The 24670-nt window shown below is 41.0% G+C and overlaps 3 protein-coding genes across 3 annotated transcripts; 2 read left to right on the top strand and 1 right to left on the bottom strand.

Moving 5' to 3' along the window:
* Window positions 1-594: 594 nt before the first annotated feature.
* Window positions 595-9277, top strand: nelfa (negative elongation factor complex member A). The gene is made up of 11 exons (XM_039821638.1): window positions 595-840; window positions 2664-2835; window positions 3950-4111; window positions 4332-4421; window positions 4610-4737; window positions 4910-4979; window positions 5066-5154; window positions 5248-5356; window positions 5535-5860; window positions 5969-6068; window positions 8478-9277. The coding sequence occupies exons 1-11, from the start codon at window positions 631-633 to the stop codon at window positions 8660-8662; spliced, it is 1641 nt and encodes a 546-aa protein (XP_039677572.1). The 5' UTR covers window positions 595-630; the 3' UTR covers window positions 8663-9277.
* Window positions 9278-11277: 2000 nt separating this feature from the next.
* On the bottom strand, window positions 11278-20791 carry faah2b (fatty acid amide hydrolase 2b). The gene is made up of 11 exons (XM_039821643.1): window positions 20467-20791; window positions 19263-19345; window positions 18786-18922; window positions 18326-18535; window positions 17812-17931; window positions 16162-16297; window positions 15238-15355; window positions 15000-15119; window positions 13445-13556; window positions 12552-12740; window positions 11278-11591 (listed from the first exon to the last, which is right to left on the bottom strand). Exons 1-11 carry the CDS (start codon window positions 20656-20658, stop codon window positions 11416-11418), a joined length of 1593 nt encoding a protein of 530 aa, XP_039677577.1. The 5' UTR covers window positions 20659-20791; the 3' UTR covers window positions 11278-11415.
* LOC120572517 (uncharacterized protein PB18E9.04c-like) lies at window positions 18200-24204 on the top strand. The gene is made up of 4 exons (XM_039821854.1): window positions 18200-18235; window positions 18354-18524; window positions 20515-20830; window positions 22244-24204. Exons 1-4 carry the CDS (start codon window positions 18200-18202, stop codon window positions 23221-23223), a joined length of 1503 nt encoding a protein of 500 aa, XP_039677788.1. The 3' UTR covers window positions 23224-24204.
* Window positions 24205-24670: the final 466 nt, after the last annotated feature.

The raw sequence follows: 24670 nt of genomic DNA on the forward strand, positions 1-24670 counted from the left end.
TATTTTTCGTTGTTACTTAGGCAATGTCATGGAGCATTTTATTATAAGGGGTTGTGGTTAAATTGGTACTGTAGAGTGAAAATAATAAACATGAATAAAAGATTTAATTTAAAAGAATTAAGTGAGGAAAAAAAACTATATATAGTATATACCCATAGTTATACCCATACACAGTTCCATTTGAAAGGCGAAATATAACCTTTTTTAGTTTATTAACAAAGCATACAATATATGGACAAACAAAACCGTTCAACCCATATGGCCATAGTATTAAAGGTGAAATACCTGCTTTTTTATTTTATGTTTTATTTTATGGTTCAATGTTGTCAAATGCCCCCAATTTTGTTTGCTAGGATGGCGAAGGCAAGACCCGCCCTACTCTCCATCTGATTGGCTAGTACTTGTAGCCTGCTTTAGTTGGGTTGGTTAAGTGTAGGCAAAAGGAGTGGGATTGGTTAGGGTTAGAATGCCAAGGTAAGCCAATCAGAGGCAGAGAATTGCAGAGTAGGGCGGGACATGCCTTCGCCATCCTAGAGAAGAAAATACTCGAGCCCAGTGTGGGCGGGGTCCTGACTGTTTTCTTAGGTAGCCCATTAAAATGCCCGAACTCAAAACACTTCTTTTTCCAAGATGGCGTCGATGAAGGACAGCGACACCGGCCTGTGGCTTCACAACAAATTGGGATCCACGGACGAGCTCTGGACGCCTCCGAGCATCGCTTCTCTCCTCACCGTGTCAGTAATTGACAACATACGACTGTGCTTTTCGAGCTTATCGCCGCCAGTGAAGCTTAAACTCCTGCTCGGGATGCTGCATCTTCCCAGGCGGACCGTTGACGAGGTGGGTTGCTGTGCGTTAGCTAACTGTTAGCCTGACAGGTAAAGTAAGCCATTAACTTAAATACACAGCTAAGAGATTAGATCAGTCTCCGGGAAATTGTTCTACGTCTAACCATTGCTGTTCCTGTTCCTGTTCCAGACTGCTACCGAAACGTCTAAGTTCAGCACTGTTAACTCTAGGTGCGCGGTCACCGCCGTGATCAAAACCGCTTTCCTCTGCCGCCTTCCCCTCAATGAAATGACTGGAGGCGGCGAGTTACCGATGTGATGCGATGTGAAAACCCTTTAGCGACGTAGCTAACGTAACAAACAGAAAGCTGATGTTATTCCTGCGACTGATCCTGAAGTTTTTGCCTCAGTTCCTAGAGAACAACATCTTTACGAATTGACGTTAACCTGTAGCTGACGACAACCATAAAACGGCCGTAACTTTGACGTTAACACACAATTGCGTTTTTTCCAGCAGTGGTTTACCAGACGACGGGAAACATTAGAGCGGTTCCCTCGTACAGACATTATGGTGGGATGGGGGCAAGAGAGCACACTGAGCTGGAGAGCTACCATCATCTAGTCCGACATATATCACTTTTTTTTTGTCAAAATGCATATACAAAGATACAGGTAAACAGGTAAACAACATTAGCACACATAATCATTTATACATAATAACATGATGAACATAAAGTAAGAATATTAGGGACAATTGCATAAAAATAATAAACAGGAGTACATGTATAAAATCTTATTCAGTCATTGGATTTGGGGGGGAAACTCTTACGTAAAAGCAATAGCATCTCCAATGTAAAAAAAGAAAAAGAAGTAAAAGATCCGCACAGTAGTAACGTTGGAGCAAAATGTATACCAAATAAAAGAACTTGACAGAACGTCCCGAATCAGTTGACTTTTTCTTGCCTTATTACTGACCAATGAATGTGTTGTAGCTGCTTAAATTGGAGCTAATTTGAACTACTTGACATAACGACTGCAACTAACGATTACTTTCTGTGTTGATTATTCTGTTATTTAGTTTCTTGATCAAGCGATTGTTTGCTCTCTTAAACCTTAGAAAATTGTGTATAATGTCCACCACAGAGCCCAAGGTGACATATTTTGTTTACTATTTTACTCTGTTTTAACTCTTATTTTGATATTTAATTTATTCCCTGCGCTATTCTTTGTTTGTGTACTGCTGCTGTATTTTGTAAAGTGAGGAAAGTATTTTGTGTACAGTCAGCAGGTGGCTCTGCTGTACTTTTACACATCAGGACACATCAAGAAAATCTGCTGAAATGTGACTAATCCCACTTGTACCTCTTGCACTAAATGATCTGAGAGATGATTTGATTGCTGCCATATGTCTACATTCCTTTTAGCAGATGGTGTGACACTGAGCAATATTGTAGGTTGTCGAGCTATGCTGTTGGCTACATGTGATCAGTGTAAATGTAAACAAGCTGCATACATGAAATACAAAGTTGACAGATGCTTCACAAATCCTGTTACATCATCTCACAACAATTGCAGAATAAAATCTTGGTGATCAATCAGTGATTAAATCTAGGTCAGTTGTCTGCTAACAGAGTTCTAGCTATAAGTACTCAGCAACAGTAACAAGATCTAAATGAACAGTTGATCAAGAGAAAATAAGCAAATTGAAGGCCGCATTCTGGGCTTCTAATGGGCAATTGTCATTATTACAGTTTAAATTATTTATTAAAAAACTGGAAAGATTAATCTGCAAATTTAAAAAAAAACATTAGTTTGTTAAAAATGAATCTGTGATCTTCAAGTGGTTTCACTAACACAGTCTTCCTCTCTCCCCAGATGAAGGAGGCCCTGTCGGAGATAATCCAACTGGCTACCGTGGATTCAGAGCCCTGGGTGTTGATGGTTGCAGACATCCTCAAGTCCTTCCCAGAGACTGGCTCTCTCAATCTGGACTTGGAGGAGCAGAATCCAAATGTGCAGGATATTCTTGGAGAGCTCAGGGAGAAAGGTAGGGGATGTGTGACTGTGTCTTTTACATTCATTTAGCTGTGGTTGACTGACTGTCACTGGCACATTAAAACCATGGATAAAAAAAAAAATGTAAACGCAACAACACACCATTAATGATCTGTTACTCAGCCTATTGCTCTGAAAAGGAATAATATATGCTTACAGCAGAATTGTCTACATATTATGGTTGAATTTATCAAATTAGAACGGTTCCTTGATTGCATAAGTTAAGATATCCACATAATGTGCTGGTACTGTTTGGAAAAGTAGATAGTAAGAACTTTTATCATGTCAGTCAGCTTGTTCCCTGCAGTTTAATGCAACTTTTAAATGGCAGGAGAAACTGGCCTTCAATATTTTCGTATAAGGTGGAGATTTGTAGATCAGGTGAGCAGTATTTACACTATTGTTTTTGTAAAAACACTTCCAAATGATGGTGGGTGGGTAACCACCAAAGTGGCTCATAATGTAGACAAACATGGCATACTTTGGCTGATGAGTGTAGGAATTTCCTTTCTTGATAACTAGCACTGGTTATTACACTTTATATACGCTTAAATCACTTACACTTGAACAGGAAGTCGAGCTGAGGGAACGCTAAGAAAACTGAGGGTATAAAGAAGATTAATATCTCAAATGTTTATGCTGACCCTCTGCTTACTGTGGTTGGCTTTGAACTGAGGTATGTGTTAATCACACAGAATTCAAATATCTCTTTGCTTGAGATTATTTAGACCTTTTCAGGGTCACATCATGTAGTGGTTTCACTCAGATGACACAGCAACCAGCTGTGATGCACACATGAGGACAGGTAGTTCAACAACATTTGAGACCTTGTTGTACATTTAATTATCCTCCTTAATATCCACAACAATGTGTTGCTTTTGTCCTTTCCAGAGCAAGTAGATACACATTTTTACCAGCTGGCCACATTGACTGATTATAATTTAAAAATATATATTTGTAATTTTGCAAACTAGTTTGGATTTATCTAACATTGAACATCACTGAACATGGGCAAGTCACGCTTAAAGCAGCCACAGACAGAGATCTTTAAGTTTCTATCCTGCTGTAAACTGCTGATTAATCTCTTTCCCTCCTCTCCTTTCCAGTGAGCGAGTGCGAGGCGTCTGCCATGCTTCCTCTGGAGTGCCAGTACCTGAACAAGAGTGCGTTAACCACTCTGGTGGGACCCCTTACACCCCCCGTCAAACATTTCCAGCTGAAGAGGAAGCCCAAGAGTGCAACCCTCAGAGCAGAACTTCTACAAAAATGTAAGTTACTTCAACTAAAACACACTGCTTTTTTATTTTGACGTATCGGTGTATCTGTGGCTTTTGGCATATTTGTATATTACGTTGTGTACAAGATCAAATATTGTGAATCTGTTGATTATTTATTTCTGTTTGTTCTCAGTTTACCTGTCCCAAAGAGGTAGCTGGAATTGTGCATTATTTTATTTCTGTTGTATATTCTTTTTTGGTTCTATTCTAGCCACAGAGACAGCCCAACAGCTAAAAAAGACAGCCGGAGTGCCTTTTCACGCCAAAGGGAGAGGATTGGTCAAAAAGATTGACACTACTAGTGAGTTGAAGATTAATAAATGCACCCACACATCTGCTCTTTCATTGCTTTAAAAAAAGTACCATCATAACGTTCATTTCTATCAGTCAAAAAGTCTTACATTAATATGTCACTTATTCCAAATGATAGCCAAGAAACATTTTATCTGCCTTCTGTTGGTGATACATGTGTCAATATTTGCATTACAGCTCCTCTCAAGGGGATTCCCAAGGCCCCATTCCGCAGTCCCACTGCCCCCAGTATGTTCAGCCCTCCCAGTAACCGCACACCTATTGCACCTGCACGGACGCCCTTGCGTAAGGAGAGGGGGGTCAAGGTAATGTCATATTTCCAAAATTGCTACCAGAAAACTGAATCCTGCTTAATCTTATGCATCATGTCTGTAACATGTAATTTCCCTCACAATTACCACTTTGCAGTTGTTTTATTGTCTTGTTCTTACTTAATTTGTAATAAGGTTAAATTTTTTTCTCTCACTCCTTTTTCAGCTGTTAGATATTTCCGAGCTGGATATGGTCGGAGCTGGAAGAGAAGCTAAGAGGAGAAGAAAGACTTTGGGTAATTATATTTCCAGCCCTCCATCAGCCCAAGTTTATCTACACCATGAATGTATTAGTCCGTATTAATGTTTTCTTCTGCCTCAGAAACGGAGGCCGGAGAGAAAGCAGCCAAAGAAGAAGCAGTGGTGGAAAACACCACACCGGACTACGCTGCGGGCCTCGTCTCTGCACAGGTACGTGACTCCACGTGTTCACATCACTCAAACGTTCTGGATTTCTCCTGTTTACTCTGGCTCCATCGTAACAAATGCTGTTTGGTTTTTCAGAAACTGGGGGCGTTAAACGAGAATCCTCTGCCGTCAACCAGCTACCTACCGGCCACACCCAGCATGGTTCCCTCCTCCTCTTACATTCCCAGCTCTGAGGCCCAGCCAGGTTAGACAAGACCACAAAGCATTGTAGTTTTGGGTCAAACATAAGTTTCTTTAGCATCCAGGGCTCAGTTCTTTTATATACTCACTAGTTCACAGAGACCGAGAAAACTTCCCTGCAGGCATCAGCAGCGCGTCATGTCAATCTCACATTGTCTTTTCTTCACCAACCTCCTCTAAAGCGAATGCTGGTGGTTCGGGATGGGACACGCTGCAGTCGGCTCGCCAACCGGAGGAGTCTGCAACAGTGGGCGCCGCGCCCGCCCCACCGGACCGGCAAAACACGAGGACCAATTCCCTAAGCTGGCGACCACCAACGGCCAATCGCACAACCCCACGCTCTCACCCCCCCCCCTCTCAACCACGCCAGCCCGCCCCGACCACCGCACCCCGACAGCTACAAGCAAGCGGCGAGACCACCCAGCCTCCCAGCACACCTCAGATCCCCACCCCGACACCAACCCCTACGCCACCACAGCCCCAGCCCAAAAAGAATCTGTCACTCACGGTAAGGGGGAGATGGACTCTTCAGTAACTGAATCGGTTTTATGTATTTAAGCTCTGTGTTCTCCTAAGTCAGCTAAATTCTCTGCTGCGTGCTGTTTGTGCTCCTCAGAGAGACCAGATGTACGCTGCCCAGGAGATGTTCAAGACGGCCAACAAGGTCACCAGACCAGAGAAGGCCCTGATCCTGGGCTTCATGGCTGGATCCAGAGGTACAGGAGGAATCTTACTAGCTGCTTCATCAAAAAATAACCGCTTTTTCTTTATTTTTTCTATCTATCTATCTATCTATCTATCTATCTATCTATATATCTATATCTATATCTATATATATATATATATAGATATATATATATGAAAATCGAAAAAAATAGCTATTTGCGTGATCAGTCACAATATAGTCGGAACCGGCACGACAGAGCCAGGACAGGAATAAGTTTCTATCTTGGAAATTCAAACAGCATTTCTCATTAAAGAACGAACAGGGAGAATGAAATATAACTGTGCAGTGCAACCTGTGCTTGCCAGCAACCAACCTCCTTCAGCGTCCAAATTACTCCACCTCCAACCTGAAGAAGCATCTTAAAGTAAGCTTTTTTAATTAGCCAAGGGTAGTCGTCTGCTGTAGTTTTACTGGTCACCTTGCTATTTTAACATTGACGTGCGACTTTACATTCTCCTATGTGCTGATTTACTAGCTCCAGAGCCGTTTAAAGACTGACTATCCCCGTTTTACATGCTAGCTAACGTTAGCTAAAATTAGCTCGTGGTAGCAAGACTGCGGTTAGATTTTTGTAGTATGCAGTTCGGGACTACCAATACAATAATCTATGCTTTTTCAGGTACACATTCAGCTAGTTGGAATAAAAAGAACACACCATTATAGGCCTGTTTAGTAAGCTGGATGTGATAGCTGCACTCCTACACTTATAAAACGCAATTCAATGTGGAAGTAATCCTGAAGTAATCCAAGTATTCAGAATACGTTACTCAGATTGAGTAACGGAATAAGTTACAAATTACATTTGTGGGCATGTATTCTGTATTCTGTAACGAAATACGTTTTGAAAGTATCCTTCCCAACACTGTATGTATATCTATCTATCTATCTATCTATCTTTCTTTCTCACAATGTCTGTCCCTTACTGAGGGACTGACGCACATTGTTAAAATGGTCCAAGCCCAACAAATGTATTTGCCACTATGACCGGTGTTTCCTTCCTTACCCCCTTTGATGCGTAGTCTTTTGGAAATGAGCCTTGTCATCACAACACTTCTGGTCTTCAGATCTGATTAAGCAAATTGTTGCAACAATTAGGTTGTTTTTTTTAACATATTTTGCAATCGGCTTTTTTCGCTGCCATCTTACGATGAAAAGTAATTTGGTGAAACGACTGCATTTTAAGATCGGACTATATCTACGACAGTTGCATGGAAGTGTTAGTGACGTTTGGTGAAGGTGTCGTTATGATTTTCTTCATTGACTGCCAACACATGCTAAAAATCCTGAGATCCAGCAAGTTTACCTTGGAAATGAGACCAGTTTTGGCAATTATTCCTAGGTAATACATGGATCTTATTTCCCAGTATTCAACCTGGTAAGTTTGCAAATCCATCGGTCTAAGCGGTCATTTCAAATGCCTTTTTCGAGGAGTTCATTCAATGAATTTAAATGAAAACCAGTGGCATAAATGCACTACACAGGCATATAAACTCACCTAAAGGATTATTAGGAACACCTGTTAAATTTCTCGTTAATGCAATTATCTAATCAACCAATCACATGGCAGCTGCTTCAATGCATTTAGGGGTGGGGTCCTGGTCAAGACTATCTCTTGAACTCCAAACTGAATGTCAGAATGGGAAAGAAAGGTGATCTAAGCAACTTTGAGCGTGGCATGGTTGTTGGTGCCAGGCGGGCTGGTCTGAATATTTCCCAATCTGCTCAGTTACTGGGATTTTAACGCACAACCATTTCTAGGATTTACATCCAGTATGCTGCAGTCCTGGGGGGCCAAAATGCCTTGTTGATGCTAGAGGTCAGAGGAGAATGGGCCGACTGATTCCAGCTGATAGAAGATCAACTTTGACTCAAATAACCACTCGTTACAACTGAGGTATGCAGCAAAGCATTTGTGAAGCCACAACACGCACAACCTTGAGGCGGATGGGCTACATCAGCAAAAGACCCCACCGGATACCATTCATCTCCACTAAAAATAGGAAAATGAGGCCACAATTTGCACGAGCTCACCAAAATTGGACAGTTGAAGACTGGAACAATGTTGCCTGGTCTGATGAAAAAAAAATAAGAAAAATAATCGGTATGGGTTGTTTCCAAATTTCCCCGCGGGGGGTTTTTTTTTTTTTTTTTTTTTGCCCCCCCCCCATCAATATGGGCCAACATTTCTAAAGAACGCTTCCAGCACCTTGGAAGAATTAAGGCAATTCTGAAGGCGAAAGGGGGGTCAAACACGGTATTAGTAGGGTGTTCCTAATAATCCTTTTAGGTGAGTGTATTTACATTAAGTGTCCCTGACGGTTCCTAAACACAATGCACAAACCTGGTAGGGCCAATAATAACCAGTCTGCTTGCTTCTGTCTGTCTGTCTGTCTTGCAGAGAACCCGTGCCCGGAGCAGGGGGACATCATCCAGATCAAGCTGAGCGAACACACAGAGGTCCTGCCCAAAGCCGACGGCACCGGCAGCACCACCATGCTGGTGGACACAGTCTTCGAAATGAACTACTCCACAGGACAGTGGACCCGCCTCAAGAAATACAAACCCATCACCAATACCTCCTGAGGCGCTTAGCTTGCTCAAAATCACACACCCAAAATTTCTTATCCACTTCGAAAAAACATGTTTACACACGTACAAGTATTTGCATACACATTTGGGCCAAATCAAGCACTGGGCGGGTGTGAGGTCGTCAAGGAGAGAAAGGTCCTCCCTGTTTCGGCACCGCCAAAATGCAGGACTCTTTGAAGAATATTTCTGTACTTTTTGTTCAGTTGTTTCCCCTAGCCTTTTATTGTTTCAGTTTTTAAATCCCCTCCGATTCCTGAATGATGCTGAGGTCAGGAGGGGTGAGAGAGTTATACGAGTCTGAGCAGAGGAATTCTTCTCACGGCAGGCACCTTTCAACATTTGTGCTCTAAGGTACAAGCATGTCGCGTCTCGAAAGAAGAAAAGACGAGCCGTCTGTATTTTCCTGTATGAATGTCACATTTGCAGCTTATCTTCTACCTTTCAGAACAGAATCATGGTTTGTGACAAAACAATGACAGTCATCAAAGAGGTGACCAAAAAAAAAAAAACGAATTCTCAATGCTGTCAAGTTCTGTTTGGAGCCTTCTGGTAAATGTTTTTCATCCTTTTTCCAAAGAAGGGAAGAAAATAAAGTGACAACAGACTCCAGGTGGGCGTTTCTCATCTTTTACTCACTTTTAGCTTTTGGGAATTTGAGTTTATTTGTACTTAAATTCTAACATTAAGCCAGACATTTAAGCAGTTTTTCAGCAGCATTTTGGCCTAAATGGGGTGGTGATTGCGCAGTGGATATGACCCATGGCATTGGTGTGGGAGATCTGGGTTCGATTCCAACTGCGTTACATCAATGAATGTGTCCCTGAGCAAGACACGTAAACCCTAGTTGTTCCAGAGGCGTGCGACCTCTGATATATAGCAATTGTAAGTCACTTTGGATAAAAGTGTCCGCTAAATTGACATGTACGTTAATGTTACTCAACTGTCTTTGAAGTTGAATTCCACTATTTTAACTAGAATAGGAAACTACAGTGCACTCATTCTTGTTTACCTTGTATGTGTAAAGGAATTGCTCAGCCAAGAAATGGTCACACACATAACCACAGCCTGACATTCTATCTATGTATAATTTTCTCATTTAACTCAAAGCAAGAAAGCGAATAAGCATGTTTCTCAAAATGTTCAAATATTCCTTTGAACTAGGAAAATGTGTAATATCAGGTTTGCACTCCGTGACAAAACTGTTTTGAAGTTCATTTAACAGCCAGGTTAATTCTTTACATTTAAAGAACAAGCATCTGACCTGCTGCAAAAATAGTGTTTTGTTATAAAAATGAAGTTGTAAATGAGAGAAAAGATTCAGACCTTTTTTTTCTTTTCTTATTATTAAATAAAACTAATGATTTGCAGCAAAAAAGGCACCACATTAATGAATTGCTGATATGTAACATTCACATTACCACACAACAAAGGTTTTGTCAGTGCATTAAAATGTGTTTTACTGTCTACAGCATTACTGTAGTTCTAAAGCCCTTTACACCTACACAGGGGTTCCATTATTCTGACCTCAGGGATGTGTGAGCATGTCCTGACCACGCCTGATTGTCATCTCTCTAGATTAGTTGCACCTGTTCATGCAGGACAAACTTCACCTTTTATGATTCTTCAATGTATATGGAGTCAGGTAGTCTATATCCTCAACGTTCCACTTCCGGGATTGGTATGTTGCAGACGGAAATTCCGCCGGATTTCACTCATTTAGGCTGGATATCCGTTGCCCTGGGCTTCCTTTGTGTTGGCATTTTAAACTCCGGTGGATTTATTAGGACTATGGTTAACTGCTCCTCAGATCTCTGCAGGGTAAATCCAGACAGCTAGCTAGACTATCTGTCCAATCTGAGTTTTCTGTTGCACGACTAAAACTACTTTTGAACGTACACGTGTTCCACCAAAACAAGTTCCTTCCCGAGGCTATTTTGCAGAGGCCCAGTTGCGCCGTACGGTGCTTAGCGCCGCCCAAGATTGTGATTGGTTTAAAGAAATGCCAATAAACCAGAGCAGAGTTTTTCTTCCATCCCTGAATGCTGTGTGGACTAGCCAGACCCTCCTCTGCAGCGCCGCGGTGGAGGAAGGTCTGGCAAAGCGAGACTAGGAGTCCGGTAACAAAACTCAGCTTAGCTCCACTAAGTACGAACCTGAGCGGTCAGAACAACAGAAACATCTGTGTGGGTGTGCAGGGCGTTTAAAACCTTGGAGCAGTCGTGCTGATGTTTTACGAGTTAACATACAATAAAAGTATTAAAGTAACCGTAGGTCTACTGCACATACACATGTAACTGTACAGGTGTCAGTGAAAAAAACTAGGAAGAACTAATTTTTCAAGTTCTATAAAAGGTAGGTATCTGCACTACACACAGGACTGACTGTTTCTGCATACTGGCACCATATCAAAATGTTAACATATTGGATACCCAGTCATGAAAGCCTTGTTTTATGTGTTAATGTGAATGTTCAATTATCACTTATATAAAAAAAAATCTATTTTTTATTTTTATTTTTTAAAGCTTGTGCTCATGATGTACTAGTCTGTAAATTATAAAATCATGAATGACAATTGGAACAACTCATTAGTGCAAAAATCACTTCACTTCGAACATTCAACGGTCTGATTGTGCCTCTTTGTGTACTACAGCAAGCAGCAAGGCAGATAAGAGAGTACCACAATCTTCAGTCCAACCGGCTCTAGTCTGGAGTTTTGGTAATCGCTTTCAGCTTGTAAGCGTGTGGTTTTAGTTGGCCCCGGGGTCCCGCCAGCCTCCGAACGTCTTCTCCAGGTAGAGAGCCATCTCGAGGGTTAGGTGGTCCTGCAGCTTCCCAGCAACGACCTGCAGACCCAGGGGCAGACCTTCCTCACCCAGACCCAGAGGGCACTGTGTGACCGGCAGCCCCAGGATGTTGATTATACCTGGAGGTAGAGAACGATGAAAGGGTGAGTATGTGGAAATAAAAATAAGACTGCAGTAAGGCTGCACGATATAAGGAAAATATCTAATTGCGATTATTTTTGACTGATATTGCGATTGCGATATGACATGATTCACAATATTGGAGGGAATCATAATTGATCAATCATTATTCTCATTGTCATTGAAATAAAATGTGTAATTTTTGCGAGAATCTGTACCAAACAAAGGTTTTTTCTTTAGTCTGTAGGATACGATTTGTAGGCCGGGACATCTCTGCAGCACCACAATACTGAATTCAGAATAGTTTGACACATATTTTGCCTTTAACAAATATTGCGCCGCCCTGCGATTTGGATATTGCACTAGTCTATATTGCGATTTGGATAAAATTGTGATTAATTGTGCAGCACTCTCTTTCACAACTTTACTAGAGCTTGGGATGTGTCCTGTAACTGGAATGATACGCATTGTGTTTGATACATTTAGAGGAGCATTCACATAGAATAAGAAGCTTTAATTATCATCCTAGTATGAATTGTAGAGATATTATCGACTATTGTCCCAAACGAGACGAAAGCTGACAATTTTTATTGTGTTGTGCTTTTGAGACCTTTCTTAGAGGGTTATTCTGCAAAGACATGTTTCTGGAAAATATTTCTTGTAATCAGGCCAATACAGTAAATAAGTATGGAATTATTATTTAAGTAAACACTTCTTTGTGGCCCCTCCAGCTGCAACTTAAGAGCCATTCTACATCTCAAATCCTACCAGAGAAAAGTGGTGTGAACCAGTGAACACTGTGAGCAGAGTGCTTTCGCTAGTCTAAACTTTAATAATGAGAACTGTAATATTCAAAAATCTTACAAATAAATCAAGGTGCAGCTTGTAGAAAGTGTTCGAAGAATTACTTTTGCACTGAACACTTGAGACAGGACTGTTGAAATATGAGGAGGACTGACCTGTGTAGGCGAAATCAAAAGGTCTGAAGAGCGGGTGGTGGTGTTTGGGAGCCACCCGGGGGTGCGAGGGGTAAAGAATAACACCGTCGGTCCCCAGCAGCTCGTCCACTTCCTTCTGCAGCTTCTCCTTCTGCTGGATGATGAAGGGCGAGGGTTTGGACACATGGGTCATCTCCAGCAGGGAAAGACCTGAACACACACACACACACACACACACACACACACACACACACACACACACACACACACACACACACACACACACACACACACACACACACACACACACACACACACACACACACACACACACACACAAAATTGATTTTATAAAACGTCTATCTAATGACATCAGTTAAGGCTTCATGACCGTCAATATGAGTATCTATCTAGTCATTTATTTTGTTTTATTACAGTTAGTTTTACAGTTTTTATGTAGTGTGTCATATTGCACAGCATTGTAAGTGTTCAATATTTGATAAATACATATGTAATTATAAAATAGATAATTACATGAATAAACATAAAATATATAAATTATACAATTTGTAAAATTAGAAATTATTAAAACTTATTAAATTAGAGATTTTTGTTCAAGTCTATTTTAATATTGTAATGGCATTTTTTAAATCAATGAGTTGATTTTTAATAATGTCTTAAATAATTTCACAAATTGTTCATTTCATTCATTTATAATTTTCACAAAAAGTATTCATATATAAAGAAATGTATGTTTTTTTCTTTATTTGATATTGAACTCTTCCATAGTATCACAGCTTTATTAGCAACAATGAACATGTTATTGCACTCAAATATGAAGAAATGAAGACAGTTAAGGGAAAACTTAATTGATTAGTATAAATAATAGAAATGAAGGTTTTCCCCCCTCTTACCGATAGCAGCCATGGTATGCTCGGATTTTCCCATCATCCATTTCAGCAGCTCCCACAGAGGCCACACGGGTCGACCTGGTTCCCCCATCAGCTCAGCAAATGACTGAGGAGGCTAAGAGAAGGAAACATTTTAATAACAGTTATTTTTGTCTTTAAAAGGTAAAAGGTCACACCAGGTGTGTATGTTAAACTTCAGTGGCCACACTGCTGTGCTGTTCACCATTCACCAACAACAGTCAGTCAGTCATGTGGTTGCTGTTCTCTGTTTCGACAACTAACCTGTGTTTTTGTCCTTCTTGTACTGTGAGCGTGTCAACACCAGTCTTTCATTTAAAACAAGTAAGGGATTTATTAAGCCGACTACACATGATCTGTGGCAAAACCTCGAGGTAGGGCGCAGAGCATTGAGGCAAAGCGCAGCGTAGGAATGTTCAGGAATTAGTTGCGCCTTGAAAGGTCAGCGGCAACGAGGTCAAAGTTGAAATCCAATCGGGAGGTTGGTGGATCGATCCCTGGCCCTGCAGTTCCATGTCGAAGTGTCCTTGGGCAAGACACTGAACCCCGAATCGCTCCCGATGCTGCGCCATCGGAGTGTGAATGTTTATCTGATGTCAAGTGGCACCTTGTACGGCAGCCTTGGCCACAGTGTATGAATGTGTGTGAATGGTGCCTGTAATATGTAAAAGTGCTTTGAGTAGTCGTTAAGACTAGAAAAGCACTATATAAATACAGTCCATTTAGTTGGGCGGCACCGATCTCCTAACAGGAAAACAATGGAACGGCCAGCGCAGAGCAGTTTTACCGTGGATCATCTGTAGGTGGCTTTAGTCATGAAGTACCTTAACACAGTAACGTAGTAATACACACTAAATATTACAGATTTGATGCCTGAAATGTTGTTTTTAAAATCCATATCCGTCAAAAGAAGGAAAGCTGGCAGCCAGAATAATCATTGTCACTAAAATCTGTCCTCCGTTAAACCTCACAGGGTTTTGTGGATACAAGCGTACATTTTTATTATAATTTATTCTCCTTTTCTGTTAGAATAGTTAAGCAGGTTTCCTCCTGTTTGAGCACAAGACTCATATTTACCACTGCATTGTATTTTATATATTTGATAGCTTATCATATGTTTTTAAGCAACTAGTAGTAAATATAGCTGTCAGATGAATGCAGAAAAGTAAAAAGCACCGTATTCACCTCTGAAATGTAGTGGAGTAGAATATAAAGAAGCATGGCACGTAGCGTGCGTGCACGCGCGTGTGTGTGTGTGTGTGTGTGTGTGTGCTTGCTATGCCCTGGCAACTAAACAGATTAGCAAACCATTTCTGGGCAGCAGATTACAAAAGACCCTGCGACCAAGACTGGGCCTGCTTTCTTTCACTTTATTAGATAGAGAGTCTTGGCAACAGCATTGTAACTAATGCCTGTTTCCCTCCTGTCTTTCCTGTTTATCTTAATTTTACTATGAGGAAAACTAATAATTCACAATGTTCTGTACAGACATGCAGGGACACGCTGCTCTGGACCTGGACTGTTTGTCAGGAGGAACTACCTTTCCCTCTTTGTCAGGAAGACCCATGTAGGTGTTCCAGATCTGGAAGCTGTAGCGGAGCTCTGGGAAACACACTTCTTGGACTTGCACCCCGAGGTCAGCCTCCAAACGCTCCACCACCTGGAGAACATCACAGAAGGATTTTAAATCGTAAACACCTTCCTGATAAACCCGGTTTTCCAGCACTCATGTTGCAACTTTTTGCAGACTAGAGGCGGTCTGCTGAAGTTCAACGCACCTTTCTCTGAATGTCCATGAGCTCTTTGCTGATGGGGTATGACAGAGGAAAGCCGCCATCATGAGGGACGGTGAAGAACCGCAGCTTCTTCAGGTCAACCTTTGTGTCTAAGGAAAACCTGTGTACATGTGTAAGAAAAAACAGCCAATTAGACAAACATTAAAGCTTAACCATTGTATCTCAAGGGTTTGATCTTAACACATAACGTCAGGGTGTGGGTGTCTGCTGGACTCTTGGCCCGGTGCACTTTGGATTATGGTTTACGTTCTTTGCATTCACCTGATAAAGGTTTGTGTGAATAAAGACATTATTTACATTTCTAAATGATATATTTGCATCTAATTTCCCTGTGGAAGAGAAATATTGAGCCTCATGCAAGAAAAACTTGTACAAACAGATTCTTCTTAAGAGAGAATTATGGACTGGTTTGCTTTAGAAAGATTTTTTTTTCCCACTAACTTCATTTCAATCCATTCTCTCGTGTCTGTCACAGTACATCGCTGCTCTTGGTGACACACCGTCACGTTGTTGACAGCTGTGTCAGGTCTCCTAATACGACTACATACACTGCTAATCTTATTATTATCTGATGATTTCAAACAGCAGGACTTCTTCTTTTGAGCATTTAGTAACATTTTTGTGAAGGAAACTTTTCCAAATGGATGGGAGCAGGCAGCTTTATACGGCAATTGTAGGGATATGGATGTGCGTGTGCCTCCTGATGATTGACACATCTCAACGATTTGTTTGAAATATTACAACATCTACTCTTAATAGGACATTTTGTTCTACCGGCTGCCTGCAAGTAAGCTTTTCATAGCAAGTCTGGTAACATAATAACTGCATAATGCACAGGCAAAGAGAACTATTTATAGAAACCTACGGTTTGTGCTGGGTCAGCTAAAAATGTATTTAAGCTCTTACATGTGAGCTTTGGGTCCCGCCATGATCTCGAGCATGGGCAGCAGGTCCTCAGCGTAGCGGCACATGGGACCATTGCTGATGTACTCCTCATGTCTGCCAGTGCAGGGAGGGTACTGGTTCTCCCAGGACACGACACCTACAGAAACACATCAGTCACGGTGAAGCCTGGTATATAAATGTGCTCTTTGAACCTGCAATAACCATTTAGGCCATTTAGGGGCGGTGGAAACAAGCTGTAAACACAACATTGACATATCAACACCCTTTTAAAGTGCTCATATTATGCTCATTTTAAGGTTCATAGTTGTATTTAGAGGTTATATCAGAATAGGTTTACATAGTTTAATTTTCAAAAACATATTTTTGTTGTACTGCACATTGCTGCAGCTCCTCTTTTAACCCTGTGTGTTGTCCTCTCGGTTTTAGCTACAGAGTGAGGCATCTCACTTCTATTCTATAGTCGCACATGCTCAGTATCTAGGTAAGGACTACTAGCCAGTCAGAAGGAGAGTATGAGGGCGTGCCATGCTAGCAGCAGGCGAGCATTATAACGTGTTACAAAGTGACGCACGTTCGTCACGGAAGTAAAGGCTGGACTACAATAGAGCTGTTTGGAGCAGTTTGTGAACAGTGTTTTCTGTTTAGATGGTAAGTCCCTTTGGGTGGACTTTGGGCTTTTTCACTTTGTAAACCTATAACATGCACAAAAAAAGATATATAACGCAATAAAGGAAAGGGAAAAAGCCAAAAAAGCATAATATGAGCACTTTAAGTTCATATGGCTTGTCAGTTACGAAGCAGCATTATCATTCATTTGGAATTGTGTTTGTGTCCACATGATGAATGTTAGTCCAAATGTAGTCTATATCCTTGACGTTCCACTTCCGGGATTTCTCCGTTGCCGCCGGAAAATCCGCCGGATTTCACTAATTTAGGCCGGATATCCATTGCTTTGGACTTCATTTGTGTTGGCATTTTAAACTCTGGTCGATTTATGAGGATTATGGTTAACTGCTTCTCAGATCTCTGCAGGGTAAATCCAGACAGCTAGCTAGACTATCTGTCCAATCTGAGTTTTCTGTTTCATGACTAAAACAACTTTAAACATATACGTTCCACCAAAACAAATTCCTTCCAAGCCTATTTTGCAGCAGCACCGCGGCTTTTCTCCGGTGCTTAGCACCACCAAAGACGATTGTGATTGGTTCAAAGAAATGCCAATAAACCACAGCATGTTTTCCTCCCATCCCCGAATGCTATGTGGAGTAGCCAGACTCTCCTCCAGCGCACTATGGAGGAGGGTCTAGTCCAAATGTACTCTCTTTTTAGCTCTGTTTTTGGTCTCCACCAACTAGGGGTGTTAATAATTAACTGTTTAACCATTAACTGACATTAAGAATTTTGACTGATTATTCAGGTAAACCGTTTAAACAATATTATAAAAAAAAGTAATTAAAAACGTGTTGCATGGTAAAAGAAAAATAGGCTATAAAATGTATTTCTTAACTGCTAGTTAAAGTGGCAATCCTGCATTGCCTATTTCTCGCCTCAAATGTTTTCAGAAACATTTGAGCAAACATTCTAATTTTATAGCTAAACAATTACCAACTGAACCTTTAATATCAATTTTTACATTTAAATTTCTTTTACCAGGAGTGGGTTTATGGCCAAATATTCCGTTGAAGAAACAGGGCATACGGATGCTGCCACCGATGTCGGAGCCCACGCCGATGACTGAGCCTGCTGCTCCCAGTATGCTGCCTTCCCCACCTGAGACAGGCAGAGGGAATAGGACATAAACAAAGAGAGGAAATACATTGGTAGGCTTGTATCATGTGGCTGCGCCAACAGTTTTGTTGTCATTACTTATAATTCCTCATGGGGGAGACAGAAACTACGCACAATAGCTTTAAAACAGATTTTGATGGTGCAGTTCCCCTTTAAGGAACCAGGGCCAGAGCCTCTGTGTTTGTGTCTGCAGTGTACTGTAATATGATTATCATGCAACACCAGGGCTATTCCTGCAGACAATTAGCTGATGCTTCTTGACTCTGAACCTAAAGCCAACAACAGTGTACGATTCCCTTCCCTAAAAAGAGAAGTCGATCCTTCAACTCTCCAACTCACCATTCGGTTATCAAAAGTTAAACCAACAGTGTCTAACCTGAACTCCCTCCTGGTATCCTCTCCAGGTCGTACGGGTTGTTGGTGATGCCGTGGAGATGGTTGTGGGACTCAAACCACATACACAGCTCACTGGTGTTGGTGACGCCGATCGGGATGGCCCCCGCTCTCTTCAGCAGGGCCACCACCGGAGCGTCCACGGTGGCCACGACTCCTCGCCTGGAGACCAAACCGGAAGTGTAGGGCATGCCTGCAGGTGGGAAATGTGTCAAAATGCTTACCTGCAGCATGGAATAAACTAAATAAACAAAATCTAAATCTTACATTTAATAATTACAACTATTTACCTGTATGTTTGAACTATCCAAGTAGTGGTATGTGGGTGGATATATGTTATCAGTATCAAATGTTGACTCAAATACTGGTTATTAGATTTATGTAATCAAAGTAAAGTGGCTGGTTTCAAGTGGCTGACAGGAGGTTAGACTTCTGGTAGTTACCCTGGAGGGCGAAGGACTCTTTGACAGAGAGTGGGACTCCCAGTAAAGGCAGTCGGTCCTCCAGCACCTCCTCTCCTCCAGTTTCCTCCTCAATCAGCTTGTCGACCTGGGATGCCTCCTGGAGGGCAGCATCGAATCTGGACGGAGAGATAAATCAATTATTTGACCCAATTCTGTTTAATTCCTGATTGAAAAGTCTTGATTTTAAATGTATGTACATCATAGTGGAAACTGTATACCATTATAGTATATACTTTTCAGTAAAATATTTCAGATTTTCAATTTCAGCTTGTCAAAAGATGATTTCAAATTTGACAGATGATAGCATGGGCACATTTTGTACAGGAGTAAAGTTAAAACAGGAAAATGGCAGCATTATAAATAATTAACAATTTAGCTCCATACACCCACAAGGATTGCGTCTAAAGCACAATGAACATAAAAAGGTAAAAGTATCAGATAAGGATTCTTTCTTACCTGTCTTTTGTAACTGCGTTCACAAAAGTGTTGACTTCTTGGATCCTGTCAATGTAAGCCCTCACCACCTCTACACTTGACACCTGCAGAAACACTTTAGTTAGGTGCATGTAAGTCACAGAACAGAAAAACACATCACACTGCCAGACTTAGATTAAATGATTGCAGTGTATTCTTCCAGGTGAAATATGAAACAGGTTTGTCCTAAAAATGGGGGCAGGGAGATGAACATTCTTAGCTTTTATGTTCCTCTTCTAACATAATAATGGGCGTGGACATACAGTAGGGCTGCAGTTATTTTTCATTATACATTACTAAGCTGGTTGTTTTTTTCAATTCACCTATTAAGCATTCAGTTTATAATATTGAAGAAACAAAGGTGAATTGGGGTAATAATCTATTATCAAAATAGTTGACCAATTGATTAACTAGTTGTTTCAGCTATACATAAAAACAACCTGCACACTATACTGCAGTCTAGCCTTACAATGAATACAAGATTTGCAAAGTTGTAGGATTGATATTATAGTGTTTCAATGTGCCTCTACAGTATACTGTGGATGCCTTACAATGTAATGACAAACACACAAACAGACAAACAAAAAGTCCAGCCGATACCTGTCTGATACCGTCACAATAAATTAAGATGCCTCATATATTTTAATTTAATTTAATTTAAAATGAATTTAATTAAAGTATACTTGGGTTTCATGAAAGGAGCTATATAAATAAATGTTGTTGTTGTTGTTGTTGTTGTTGTTGTTGTTGTTATTATTATTATTATAAAAGGCTGCAGGGACAATACAGAAAAGCTGCTTCTATTGTGTCCACTCTATATTGTGTATAATGATAAGAAGCACAGGTGCTACTCTCTCATTATAAAGACTTTTAGGCTTGGAAAGAAAATAAAACCGTTGGGGAAAGATCCTTAAAGAGTGGAGCAGATGTGCAGCTGGCTTTGGCTTTAATTGGGTTTTTTATTTAGCCTATTGAAAAACAAGCTATTGGGATGTAAGAGAAGAATCTACAGATAACCAGATGTTGAGATAGCTGACTGCTACTTAAACTTTTGTGAGTCTAAACAAAAATTTGTTTTTCAGATTACATTTTTAAGTAAGAAGTGACTATTTATAACTGTGAAGTCACGCTGAATCTGTTTTTTTCAGGCAGCGATTGTCTTGGGGTTTGACAACCGTGTACACACCTCTTTTCTCCGGATCTTCTTGGCGAGCTGCGTCGCTGACACGAACAGCAGAGGGTTGCTGATGGGCGGGAGCTTCTTCCCGGACATAACGGGTCTCTGAGGGGACAAGAGCCGAAACAGCGTAAAGAGGACTCCAATGACCGCCTTGAAGAGCCATACCTGAGCCTTTTCCAGAAGGCTCAATGGCGCCATGTTTCCACCGCAGGGAGAGGACGGAGGGTCAGCGGTAGTTCGGCCGTGGTCACGGCGATTCCGTTGCCCAGTACGATGACTCCTTCTAGCAAGATGATTGTCAGTCAACACGGAACTCGTCCTCCTAGCAAACAGCGGCTGAAGATATACCTGCTATGTCAAGTTAGCACAGGTTAGTGAGGATAGAACCGGAAATTGTTGTTTTGCCATCTTTTTACGTATGGCTAACGTTATAAAGCCTAACGCCTACGTATTTATTGTTAGTAGACTTTTATCTCAAATACAATCTATAACATTTTTGGAAAACAAAAAGAAAAATATGTTTGTCCCTGCATATTGTATCATTTGTATGTATTACTATTTTACATTTAAGTTGACTTTGTTTTGTAGCTATATCATATTGATTGTAGTGCTGATTTGTTTTCTATATTATTAAGAAAAAAAAGGACTTGGATTTTCACTATTTTACAATGAACTTTTACAAAAACTGGAGCTGAAAAGAAAAAAATTAACTCAACGTCCACATAGTAGGCCTAGTTGTTGTTTTTTTCCAGGGCTTTCAAGCACATTTCACAATCTCTATCAGTGGATGGAACTTGTTCATTTGTCATGGAGATGATCTGCTTATGAAGACCATGAGATTGCTTGAACGATCCCGGAAAAAAACCTAGTAGCCTAAGTATAGACCTTCAATTAAGATTTTCAATTATTTATTTATTGGTAATATAGCCTACTATTTCCATGGTCCACAATAAACCTTCAAACTAAATCTAAAATTGTATGCTTTAAAAAGACTATGAAATATGGTCGCCTGGGTGGCTCGCCTGGTGGAGCGCGCGCCCATGTGCAGAGGCACGGTCCTCGACGCGGCGGCCACGAGTTCGGAGCTGTCCTGTAACAAGTAAAGACCTAAATCTTAAAAATAAAATTAAAAAAAGACTGAAATATGTTTTTTTATTTTGAAAATGATGACCGGATATGGACCAATATATAATTGATTCTGGCGAGCTTGACAATGACCTAAATCGGCCTCCGAGGTGAAGTTGAAACTATGGATTAAAAGTGTGTGGTTGTTTGAATAGCTCTATTATGCAAAGTCATTCACAGTCAGTCATTTATTACTAAACAATGTAACAGTAAATTCGCAGCTAGAAAATTAACTTCATACAGACCTGAACTGACCTCACTGCATAAACAGGCTCTGTTTTCAACATGTAGACCTGACACTAATGTTCTTAAGCCTTGGTTAGTAAGGCTTATAACTATAGCGTGACATTTTTTTTACATGTAAATAAAACAAAGAAAAAAACACTACAAACAGAACAGGGTTATTTCTAGGATTTTAAGAAATACTATATTATATAACATTTAAGAATATGTGTGTCTAGACACGAGAAAACTCACTAATCATTTAACTGTGTAGTTCTGTTTTCTTCTGATGGTCTAAATTAGTAGTGAAAAGAAGGCTATAACTGAGAACATTTAATCAAGTGCTGTAGGTTAGGCCTACCAAAGTACCATTTTACTCTGTACTACTCTGAGAAACTCCAACAACAGTTCTCAGTTAATGACTGTTTCTGTCTAGCAGGGCCTCAGACAGATCACCACAGATATAGAACAGCTTTTTCTACATCTATAGGACAGATTGTTCTATATGCAGATCGCAAACTACAAACCAAAAGCCCCCCCACTCCCATCAACGAGCTGTGCCTGGCAAACAACCTCAACAACTTCTTCTGTCGTTTTGAAAGACCATGCCTGACACCATCCCCCGTGATTCCATTCACCAGCTCCAGCCCTCCTGCCCCACCTCAGCAGGGGCCAGCCAGGGCCTGTTCATCGCTGGCCACCTCAGAGCTCCCCCTCCCCCCTCCACAACAACAACCCTCTCCACCCAGGAGAGACAAGTTAACAGGCTGTTCCAAAAACAAAACCCACTGCAAAGCAGCCAGGCCAGACTCTGTCTCTCCCTCCACCCTGAAGTGGTGCAGTGGCACTGATCAGCTGTCTCCAGTGTTCACAGATATCTTTAACACCTCACTGGAAACATGCCATGTACCAGCCTGCTTCAAGTCCTCCACCATCATCCCTGTCCCCAAGAAAACAAGGATCGCAGGACTGAATGACTACAGACCTGTCACCCTGACCTCTGTGGTTATGAAGTCTTTTGAGCGCCTTGTTCTGTCTCACCTCAAATCTCTCACAGAACCACTCTTGGAACCCCTGCACTTCGCCTACAGAGCCAACAGGTCTGTAGACTCTACATTTCATCCTCCGGCACCTGGACTCCTCAGGAACCTACGCCAGGATCCTGTTAGTGGACTTCAGCTCTGCCTTCAACACCTGGTGAACTGGGGAAACACATCTCAGACTCAACGACCATCAGCACCGGTTCCCCCCAAGGCTGCGTCCTATCCCCTCTGCTCTTCTCCCTGTACAGCAACAACTGCACCTCCAGTCACCAGTCCGTCAAGTTCCTTAAGTTCTCAGACGACACCACCCTCATTGGACTCATCTCTGGTGGGGATGAGTCCGCCTACAGGTGGGAGATTGACCACCTGGTGACCTGGTGCAGTCAGAACAACCTGGAGCTAAACGCTCTGAAGACAGTGGAGACGGTTGTGGATTTCCAGAAACAAGCAGCCCCGCCCACCCCCATCACCCTGGGTGACTCCCCAGTCAACACTGTGAAGTCCTTCCGCTTCATGGGCTCCATCATCTCCCAGGACCTCATCAAAAAGGCCCTAAAAACTACACTTTGCATTAACCTACATCCTGGACTATACACCTGCCCATTGCATAATTTTTGCACATTCTGCTCTAAACCATTCAGCCTCTTTTTTTCTTATGTTAAACAGCTATTTTGTAGATAGTTGTTTCTGTATTATTGTTTATTTCATATTAATGTTTAATATGTTTATGTATGCACCAACCACCAAGGGAAATTCCTTGTAAGTGTTACTTACTTGGCAATAAATCCATGTCTGATTCTGAGGTACTTGTACTTACATTCTACTGTTACACTGTTCACGGCATTTCAGAGGCAAATATTGTACTTTTTAGTCCACTACATTTATTTGATACTTAAAGTTACTGGTTATTATCCCAATTATATAATTTACATTATTCTGAAATGGGCCATTTGACTCAATATCAGAATAGAGTATTTCTTGTTGCACACAGACCCATAGAATGTAATACACAGAATAGGTCCCAATGAAGTAACTGTATGTCAACACTAGAGGGCAGCATTGCTAAAGGCTGTAATGATCACACACTTTTTTTTAAATTAACCAAACAGAGCACGTAGCAAAAGAAAAGAACTACCTCTGCAATGCAGGTCAGTGGGTTAGTGGATAATCCATACTGTCTGCTGCTGCTGCTGCTGCTGCTGCTGCTGCTGCTGCTGCTGCTGCTGCTGCTGCTGTGTTACACTGCACCACCAACTCAATCAACACAATGACAATGATTTTAAAATTCTGTTATTTAACCATTTGAAAGACTGCCTGTGAAACTTTATTAAAAACAGCCTTTGATAACATCTTATCAGTGCATGTTCTTGCCTTTTATCCAATTGGTATCTTTTGCTTCATATCTTCTTTCTTAATAAGTGTTATTTAATATTAAAATAAACGCAAAACACATTGTAACAGGTTACAATAACGTGGTACGGATGTGTTGCATATAGGATTTCTAGCCAAGGTTTTTATTGGTGCATGTGAAGTCTATGAGTATGTATGTTTATCTTATGTGTGTGCGTGTGTGCGTGTGTGCATGTGCATGTGCGAGTGAACAAGTACATTTAATCAAGTTCTGTACTTAAATACAAATCCAAGGTACTTGTACTTGAATATTTCCATTTTATGTGACTCCTGACTTCTCCGCTACATTTTAGTAATAAATACTCATTAGGCTACGTCTTACTCCAATACATTTATCCGACAGCTATACTAATAGTAGCTTTATGACATTTATATGTTAAAGAATAGTTCCTGTCTTTTCTTTAAATTTA

Source organism: Perca fluviatilis, chromosome 14, assembly GCF_010015445.1.
Source record: "Perca fluviatilis chromosome 14, GENO_Pfluv_1.0, whole genome shotgun sequence".
Classification (NCBI taxonomy): Eukaryota; Metazoa; Chordata; class Actinopteri; order Perciformes; family Percidae; genus Perca; species Perca fluviatilis.

Bases quoted from the DNA above. Each gene is read 5' to 3' on its own strand.
- faah2b (XM_039821643.1), bottom strand. From the start codon at position 20,658: ATGGCGCCATTGAGCCTTCTGGAAAAGGCTCAGGTATGGCTCTTCAAG. The intron at 15,356-16,161 runs GTAAGAGCTTAA...ACATGTACACAG, and splicing joins GCGGGACCCAAAGCTCACAT to GTTTTCCTTAGACACAAAGG. The intron at 11,592-12,551 runs GTCAGTCCTCCT...CTCTACCTCCAG, and splicing joins TTTTGATTTCGCCTACACAG to GTATAATCAACATCCTGGGG.
- nelfa (XM_039821638.1), top strand. From the start codon at position 631: ATGGCGTCGATGAAGGACAGCGACACCGGCCTGTGGCTTCACAACAAA. The intron at 4,422-4,609 runs GTGAGTTGAAGA...TTTGCATTACAG, and splicing joins CAAAAAGATTGACACTACTA to CTCCTCTCAAGGGGATTCCC. The intron at 5,155-5,247 runs GTACGTGACTCC...TTGGTTTTTCAG, and splicing joins CGGGCCTCGTCTCTGCACAG to AAACTGGGGGCGTTAAACGA.
- LOC120572517 (XM_039821854.1), top strand. From the start codon at position 18,200: ATGCTTCTTGACTCTGAACCTAAAGCCAACAACAGT. The intron at 18,236-18,353 runs GTACGATTCCCT...TATCCTCTCCAG, and splicing joins AACCTAAAGCCAACAACAGT to GTCGTACGGGTTGTTGGTGA. The intron at 18,525-20,514 runs GTAGGGCATGCC...TGACACGAACAG, and splicing joins CTGGAGACCAAACCGGAAGT to CAGAGGGTTGCTGATGGGCG.